Source organism: Triticum aestivum, chromosome 2A (assembly GCF_018294505.1).
Source record: "Triticum aestivum cultivar Chinese Spring chromosome 2A, IWGSC CS RefSeq v2.1, whole genome shotgun sequence".
Classification (NCBI taxonomy): Eukaryota; Viridiplantae; Streptophyta; class Magnoliopsida; order Poales; family Poaceae; genus Triticum; species Triticum aestivum.
Genome location: NC_057797.1, coordinates 671,850,890 through 671,859,972, shown reverse-complemented (window position 1 = coordinate 671,859,972; position 9,083 = coordinate 671,850,890). Strand labels below are relative to the sequence as shown.

Sequence of the window (9,083 nt, the reverse complement as noted above, 5' to 3'; positions counted from 1 at the left end):
CCGGCGAGCCACCGCCGCGTCTGGTCGTTGCCGGCGGTTAGACGCCGGTGGATTAGCCGGGTTGACCAGGGATTTGACCCCCCTGGGTCACTGACGTGTGGGCCCGTCCCCTGCTAACCTTTGGTTAAATTAATAACTAAGTTTAATTAAGCCACTGACTCACTGACATGCGGGCCCGGGCCGACTAATTAAACTAGGTTAGGTTTAAATTATATTAGGATTAGCCGTAGTCACTGACCAGTGGGCCCCACTGGTCAGTTTTGACCCGAGCCGGCCCCTGTTGACTTGCTGACGTCATGCCAACATCATGCTGACGCAGTAATGTTTTCTGGATTTAATTTAATTCTGAAAATTCCAGAAAATAGCTAAAACTTCAATAAATCATAGAAATTCAACCGTAACTCCAAATTAAATAATTTATATATGAAAAATTATCAGAAAAATTCAAGGAATCCATCTGTACCATTTTCATGCATGTTAGAACAACTTATCACTACTGTTTAGGACAAATGAAGTGAATGACATTTGAATAATCACATATGGAGTTTGAATTTGAATCTTGTATTCAAACCAACTTCATTTAATCTGTTGCTAGTTGCATTAGCTCAAAACACATTCATTTTGCCATGTCATGATCATGCATCATATTGTGCATTGCATTGATTGTGTTCCTTTCTGTGTTGCCGGTATTTGTCCCCTCTCGATAGACGTGATACCGATGATGTGATCGTTGACACTGATGAAGACTCAATGTTATCTTCAGAAGTGCCAGGCAAGCAAAACCCCCTTGTTCATTCCGATAAAATCCCACTCTCTCGCTCCTGCTCTCTTTTACTGCATTAGGACCCGATTCATCTGTTACTTGCTGCGGTAGTTGAACCCCTTTATCCTCTGCATGACCTGTCATTGCCACAGTAAATAGATGAAACCCACTAGCATGAGTAGGAGTTGTTTGAGCCCTGTTGTGCCTACTCATTCATGCTTGTTGTCATGCCTGCTACTGCTTAGAGTTGTGTCAGGTCTGATTCATCGGGAATGGATCAGAGGTGTGTGAACATGTCCTACCATTGAGAGCTAAGTGTGTGAACATGATTTGGTAAAGGTAGCGGTGAGAGGCCATGTAGGAGTACATGGTGGGTTGTCTCATTGCAGCCGTCCTCAGGAACTGAGTTCTGTGTTTGTGATCCATGATTCAGCTACTACCACGCATTGGGCCCGAAACCAATGGACCCTCTCGGCTTCTTAATCACCCTTGTCCTCTGTCCAGGAGTTGCAAGTAGTTTCTGGTGTTTGTAGTATGCTGGAGGCCGTGCGCAGCGCTGACCGTAGGGGTGGGCTGTGATGCGGTAGGCACGTGGCCGGGTAAACCGGGCGCCCGTTTGGTGTCACGGAACCCTGTACACATCGTTTGGGGCTGTGAGCGAAACTCCGGCCGGATCTCCTCATGGATGGAACCCGAATAGGCGATAAACCTGGACTAGAGACTTGAGTGTTTAGGTAGGCCGTGGCCGACACCCACGTTGGGCTTCCGCTTGAAGGTTGCCGAGTACATGTCATGTAAACGGCGGTAAGTGGTGAGAGCGTGTGTGAAGAAGTACACCCCTGCAGGGTTAATATGATCTATTCGAATAGCCGTGTCCGCGGAAAAGGACTTCTGGGTTGCTTATATCAGTTCATAGACAAGTGAAAGTGGATACTCTAAAATACGCAAGATAAGCGTGAGTGCTATGGATGGCGTTCTCGTAGGGAGACGGGAGCGGATCCATAGTGGTGTATTGGTTGGTGAATATGTGGACTCGTGTGCGCCACCTCAAAAGAGTTACTTGCAGTCGTAGTTCAGGATAGCCACCGAGTCAAAGCTGGCTTGCTGCAGTTAAACCCCACCATCCCCTTTGTTGATAATGATGCATATGTAGTTAGCTCTGATGTAAGTCTTGCTGGGTACATTTGTACTCACGTTTGCCTATTTTATGTTTTTGCAGAGAGACTTCGGTCTCGCTAGTAGTTCCGCGTGGACTTCGACGTTTAGCTTGATACCTCAGCTACGATCTTGTGCCCTCGGCAGGATCTGATAGATAGTCAGGTTTCTCAGCCTTTTTCATTTATAGATGTCTGTACTCAGACATGATAGCTTCCGTTTGTGCTTTGACTTGTATGCTCTGAATGTTGGGTCGTGAGACCCCTGTTTGTAATATCTCGCTCCTCAGAGCCTATTGAATAAATTACTTGAGTCGTAGAGTCATGTTGTGATGCCATGTTGTAGTTGCACATATCGAGCATATTGTGTGTATGTTATTGAAATGCTTGATATGTGTGGGATCTGACCATCTAGTTGTTTATCTTTAGTAGCCTCTCTTACGGGGAAATGTCTCCTAGTGTTTCCACCGAGCCATGGTAGCTTGCTACTGCTCCGGAACACTTAGGCTGGCCGGCATGTGTCCTTCTTCGTTCCTGTGTCTGTCCCTTCGGGGAAATGTCACGCGATGAATACCGGAGTCCTGTTAGCCCGCTACAGCCCGGTTCACCGGAGTCCTGCTAGCCCAGTGCTACAGCCTGGTTTCACTCGCTGATGACCGACACGTTCGATGCTGGGTCATGGATGCTTGTCCCTGTAAGTCTGTGCCACTTTGGGTTTACGACTAGCCATGTCAGCCCGGGCTCCTTATCATATGGATGCTAGCGACACTGTCATATACGTGTGCCAAAAGGCGCAAACGGTCCCGGGGTAAGGTAAGGCGACACCCGTGGGAATACCGTGCGTGAGGCCGCAAAGTGATATGAGGTGTTACATGCTAGATCGATGTGGCATTGAGTCGGGGTCCTGACATCTACCATCTCAAATGCATGCAATCAAGAGATCTGAGCAAACCTGGCCACTCTCTTGCTTCGGACATTGCCAAGAGCTTTTCGGTGTCTGTGACAATTGGTTAGAACATGCTCTTCCACATGCTCCGCGTCTGTAAGGATTGCCTGCATCATCGTCATTTTATCTGCACAATCCTCCAAATCGGATGGCTCAACGTAGTGCTCGTGCATGTACTTCATGTAGGAACCCATTGCTTCAAAGAAGGGACAAAAAAATTAGCACGGGCATTTCACCAAGCATTTGTCGGGCGTGGTGACCCCCGTAGGGGCGGATGGTACTTGCACGACGGTCGGACGAGAGGTGTGGACCGGCTGCGTAGGAAAACGGTTTGGCGAGCGGATGGAGTGGCCGAGGTCGCGGAGGTCCGGGAAGGCCTTGGCGAGTGGCCGAGGTGGTAGAGCGGCAACGACGGCTGGGAGGGAAGGGGATGCATAGAAATATGAAGGGATGAAGATGCGGGTCCTGATGGGGTTTTGGGTGGGCCAGGGGAGTCGGAGTCCTACGCGGCGGCTGTCCATACTCCCACAAACTCCCCACCCCCATCCCCCCAATTTGCTTCTGGTTTGCGAGAAAACAGACAAGTGGACTGGTCCATGGACCGATGCGGACGGCGTTGGATGACAAACTGCATCCGAACAAAACAATGTCATCTGGATGTTTGCAGGCGATTTAAGGATCTACTTTGAAGATGCCCTTACATTGTAAGTTAAATTTCTTCATATAACGTTTCACTCTCGCATCCATAACTTTGGATTCTTTTTCAAATCACTAGCAGAAGACAAACGCGTCTAAACTTTTGGATAGTGCGAGCATGAGGGCTCCTTTCGGAACGAGCACATAAGGAGACCTGGAGCAAAACACACCACAATGTTTGTCTTTTCGTGAATAAGTGCCGTGCGGCCCGTGTGGAGCGAGTCGCTTACACAACGAGCACGGACAAATTTACGTAGTACGCACCTCAGCAACAAGGGGGGAAATAAGATCGGGCATGCCGTCTAAAATCTTGGAAACGGGAAAGACAACGAGAGAGACCATCTATGTCTAGTTTACAAGGAGGGGGAGGCTCCGACACCGACGACGGAGGGGAAACGGCATACGATGGTACGGGGGCGCAGGTACGTAGGGCGTGATGTAGATCCAGCTGCTGGCCTTGGAGCCTGCAAGGAGCGATGCGATGAGAAATTTGTTCAGAGGGCTCTGGCCTTGACGATGTCCAACGTCATCTCGCTGGGTTCGGTGGCCTGCAGCTCCACCTGGTAGCCGTCCAGCTCCCTCTTGAACCTGTCCTTGGAGCTCGCGTACAGCATCTTGCTCCTCACCCTGGACGTGTCCGGGGACCTGCATGCATGCATGCAGCCACAGGCACAGATCGTTCACTAGCTGCGTGCTCACGCGTGAGAGACCATGCATGCATGGATGGATGGGTCACGTACCAGGAGATGAAGAAGATCTTGCTCTTCTGGCAGTTCTCGTCGGTGACGAAGTCGAAGTCGAAGACGGCGTAGCGGCACTCGTCGGCGGGGATGGTGGCGGTGAAGTCGGCGTAGGTCTCGCCCGGCTGCCCCACCCGGTCCACCACCACCTGCTGCGTCTGCTCGTTGATCTTGAACGTGATGAACCGGAAGCTCCGCTTCGCCTTGAGCTCCTGGAACTTGAGCTTGCACTCGTCGCTCACGGCCATGCCCGACGCCGAGTTCGCCTTGCATTGCAATCACACAAACAACAACAACAACGAGAGCAACCTCATTATCAACCAATCAACCAACCAGAAGGATCGAACCGAACCGTCATCGACCCAAAGCCGCCGCTGGCGTCTCGCGCGCGCGCTCACCATGGCTGACGATGGGCTTTCTCTTCTTTCCACGGACGGAGCGCCGGACGCGACGACGGTGGCGTCAGGCGGCGGGCGAGGTTCTCAAGGCCCGGAGGAGAGGAGGCGCCGGGCGAAATATAGGGGAACCTGGGGCTCGCATCGCATGCATGCATGGTGCCATGCCGCCGTTTTAGGAGGAAGAAGAGGGGCGGTTGACCAAGCACGTCCCCTCCTTGGCGCGTTCGCGACAGCCATGGGCGATCCACAGGCGCTGCCTCCACACCACCCATCCGTCGCTCTGACCTGTAACCAAGCTCCATCCCTGCCTGATTCGCAAAAAAATAAAAAATAAAAAAAAAAGGCTCCATCCCTGCCCACGACAGCACAGCAGCATTTTTTTTTTACTTTTTTTGCTCGGGACTTGCTGCACCAACTGCGATTTGGACGAATCGATGACAAACCAACAATACAGCCAGACACAGGCACATCGCCCGCTCGTAGAACCCCATGAATTATATCACAAATTCTGTGTAACCACGGCTTAATGAGGACAGATGGACGATCAGATATTTCAAATTATATGGCATTTCTCCAACGTCGCAGTGTAGACAGATACATTCTCATTGCATTGTAAGTTACAAGGCTGGGATTCCTCCAAAAAGAATTGTCCAGGAAGATGACCATTCTCGACATACGCTACAAAAATGGCGGCATTGTTTAACCAAAGAATTTTACAACTTTTGGAGTCTGTTTTCCTTTTGACTTTGAGCTGGCATTCTTCTCGCCACTGCTAGGTTGCTTTGCTTTTGTTTTGGTGGTTTTCACCTCTTCTTCATCAATGAAATCATCTTCAAGATCATCTCCACCATGCAGAGTATGGTCTTCCTGGTAATCTCCCTCCATATTCATACCTAAAATAAGAACGACAACAAATAAACAAGTAAACACAGATTCCTGTAATGAACTGCACACAACTACCAGCAGAAATTCAGTTGCACCAGCTAACTAACAATCTCAAGTTCTCAACATATATAAATACATTAGATTTTGTCTAGAGTAAGATACTGGCGCCTGTACAGTTAGTCATTACTCAACCCTTACTAAGGACTGAAAAGGGAACATGTTCAGCTATCCAAAGCCTCTGCATCACAATACAACACCGCGGCCTACAAATATATCTCTGTTGTTGGCAAAGCCAACTATGTTATACAACAACACAAACAAATCTTCAGAAACAAAATAGTTGTATAACCTGAAATCATAAGTTTAGCCAGCATGCTTATATACAAGAATTATTGTCCAGATGTTTTTTTCGGTGTGAAACTTTAAATGATGGCAACAGGTAATTCAAATATATATAGACCAACTGCAACACACTTCACATTCCAGTGGACATTCAAAATGTTGCGAATGCATGCATGGTTGTGATATTGCAAAGGTTGGTTTGTCAAGGAAGAAGTTCCAGTTTGTTTACCATCATCCACCGAGGATTCGAAGTACTGTTGCCTTTTGTTCGGGCAATGCCTCGCCAAGTGTGTAACTTCACCACATATCTTACAGCAACCACCCTAACATTAATATATAGAGTTAAAATCCATGTACAAATAGGCAGAGACTGAATAAACTAAACGTAATCAAGGTAGAAGGTGTTAACAGCAACAAAAGTAACAACAGAAAGTCAAAGTTATAAACAAGCCTGGCTCCACCAACAAACTGGTTTTGTACCTCAGGACTCGTACAGAAAAACCTAAAAAAGTTGAAACAGGTACTTATCGTTTATCAAGAGGTGGTTATACCTCTCAAAGATCATATATCCATTTGTTTGCATGATGCGTCACTATCCCAAAGGAAAAAAAAACAGTGAATATTCTTTGGGTTCCTCAAGACACAAGCAATTCAAACATCATAACTAGTAAGTAGGTAACTATGGCTAGCCAAAATGATTTTTTGCCAGCATGACATGTTTGTATGCATGAACCCGTAAATACAAAATGAAACTATATGTCCTTCAATTTCAGTGCCTTATATTGGTAGTAGTACTGTCATGATTCATGAGAGGGGACAGGGAATCCTGTGGAATACCTTGGGATAAATGCCGTGTGTATTTTCGGGGCAATCCTTGCTCAAATGTCCCTGCTGTTTGCAGACAAAGCAGCTCGCAAAGTTTGTACCGCCTGTAGACATGTAGAATAGTGTTAACCACATGAAGAAATTGCATCTTCTGTAATCTAAGCATAACATGAATGGATGAAGAGTACCATTTTCAATGGGCTTCGGGCACTTGGAAAGGGAATGCCCAGATTCACCACAGTTATAGCAGAATTTCTTCAAATCCCCATCACCTTTGTCAGGGCAGTTCTTCATACTATGCCCTCGCTCCCTGCAGAGCAAGCAGATCTGAAAATAACAGAAAAATAATACAATTGTTAAGAGATAGTGAAACGGAAACCTTGCATATGGTGAAATCAGACATTAAACCAACTAATGTAATAGATCATGAGTTCACGATGAAACATAATTTAGCATATCAAACATTTTTCAGCAATACCATGCATTCATATGACTGCAAGGAACTGCCAGCTCGTCATATAATCACTGATGAATGTTTGTTCCCAAAGTTAAGTGTTGAATGTTGTTTGACTTGTGAGTTTCTATGGTAGTCATAAATACTCGCTAACACAAAGCAAGCGCAATCCTAGCCCGCCTAGTGACAATCTCACCAAGCAAAGGCAGGCTAAAGCAAAATCAACATCACTTCTGTCGCTGTATTTCTACTACAGCCACCAACTAACACTAATCTGCTATAAAGCCAGTCCACAGGACAGGACAGCTACATCATCCAATGCTCTTGGGTCCATGGAATCTACAGCAAGTAGCAATTCATAGCATGCCGAACAACATTATCACCACAAGCTTCTACGAAGAGCAATTTTAGCCGTGCAATGGTGGGCTGGTACCTTGTTCTTGTCCCAATAGGACTTCTCGGGGCAGTTCTTGGCCGCGTGGTCGGTGCCCTTGCAGATGAAGCACTGTTCCCCGGGCCGCATCCCGGGAACCCGCAGCGGGTGCTTCGACCTCCCCGCTCCTCCTACTCCGCCGCCGGCTCCGGCCTTCTTCACCTTCTTGAACATGCTCTTCTTGCTCTTCTTCTTCTTGGTGCCGTCGGCCGGAGGGGCGGGCGCGGGCGGACAGAGGCCGGGATTCGCCTCGCGGAAGCGCTTGCGCGCCTCCCGCTGACGCTTGTTCGGCATCGCTTGCTACGGCCGCCCCACTCTCTCGCGCTTCTCTTTGCGGCGGCGGTGGCGGTGGCGGCGGCGGAGGGGAAGGGGGAGGAAGAGGGGCGTGGGAGGGAGAACGGACGACTGCCTCGGGTGGCAAGGGGTTTGTTCTGAGTGCTTCAATTTTCGTGTTCACGCGGAGATGGGTTCTGAACTTTTGATGCACTACTGGACCAGTATTGGTGTTTCCAGCCACTGAAAAAAGAAACACCGTTATTTCTGTAGGGAAATCAACTAGGTAACTTTACAAACTTGATCCGTGGTGTAGTTTAGTCCATATAAAATTGTAAAATACTCTCTCTGTAAAGAAATATAAAAGCGTTTAGATCACTAAAATAATGATCTAAATGATCATATATTTCTTTACGAAGGAAATACAAAACTTATTTGAGAGTCAAATACACTAGTGATACATGAGGTTGCACGTGTTGATTATTTTGATTTCATACCGAAATTTGAAAAACATGTTGATCCAGTGCCACAACTTGTGTTAACAGTGCAGTACAATAGATTCTTTTTTGTCTATAGCCGTCAAACTCTGCCTACATAGCGCATATTCCCGTCTATAGCTGCCTAATCTACCTACATGACGTGTTTGGGTCCCACTTGTCAGTGTAGAGAAACAAATCTGCCTCAACTCAAAAACATCTCTCTATCTCACACTATGACATGTGTGTCCTGCTTGTCAGTAAGCGGAAAAGAAATAGGAACCAAAAAGGGCGGGTGTCGTGGATTTGTCACGGCAGATGTCCTAGCGAAAGGACTTAGTCGTGGAGCCATCGCTACGAGTTTACTTGAAGGGGTTAAAGCGGACACAAAGACACGTGGGGTTTATACTAGTTCGGCCCCTTCGATGAAGGTAAAAGCCTACGTCTAGTTGTGATGGAATTGATGTGGTCTCGATGGCTAGGGAGCAAACAAGCTTCGCCTAGGCTCGAGTTGTCTTTTTCTCTCTTGAACCGCCGCCGGGCCGTCCCCTTATATACACGGGTGACGCCCGTCGGTCCATAGAGTCCTAGCCGGTTCATATTCGTATCCCGGTCGGTATCTCTCTATTCCTAACTTACAATACAAGTTATACATCAGGTCGGTTTTACAGCTACAGATTATAAACCGACTATAGGCC

The 9,083-nt window shown here is 47.6% G+C and overlaps 1 protein-coding gene across 2 annotated transcripts; it reads right to left on the bottom strand.

Moving 5' to 3' along the window:
• Positions 1–3,714: 3,714 nt before the first annotated feature.
• LOC123190111 (actin-depolymerizing factor 6) lies at positions 3,715–8,094 on the bottom strand. Of its 2 annotated transcripts, XM_044602693.1 has the most exons (7): positions 7,637–8,094; positions 6,938–7,076; positions 6,762–6,853; positions 6,154–6,247; positions 5,505–5,590; positions 4,300–4,565; positions 3,715–4,204 (listed from the first exon to the last, which is right to left on the bottom strand). In XM_044602693.1, the coding sequence occupies exons 1-7, from the start codon at positions 7,928–7,930 to the stop codon at positions 4,054–4,056; spliced, it is 1,122 nt and encodes a 373-aa protein (XP_044458628.1). In that variant the 5' UTR covers positions 7,931–8,094; the 3' UTR covers positions 3,715–4,053. The 2 variants fall into 2 exon arrangements, with proteins under 2 accessions (XP_044458628.1, XP_044458627.1); XM_044602692.1 differs by lacking the exons at positions 5,505–5,590; positions 6,154–6,247; positions 6,762–6,853; positions 6,938–7,076; positions 7,637–8,094 and adding an exon at positions 4,698–4,831.
• Between the last annotated feature and the right edge of the window lie 989 nt (positions 8,095–9,083).

What these genes read in the sequence shown, in the direction of transcription:
- LOC123190111 (XM_044602693.1), bottom strand. Translation starts at nt 7,930, where the DNA reads ATGCCGAACAAGCGTCAGCGGGAGGCGCGCAAGCGCTTCCGCGAGGCG. An exon ending in CCTATTGGGACAAGAACAAG is followed by an intron (nt 7,077 to 7,636) that starts GTACCAGCCCAC and finishes TGTTATTTTCAG; the next exon opens with ATCTGCTTGCTCTGCAGGGA. An exon ending in CGAATCCTCGGTGGATGATG is followed by an intron (nt 5,591 to 6,153) that starts GTAAACAAACTG and finishes TTCTTATTTTAG; the next exon opens with GTATGAATATGGAGGGAGAT.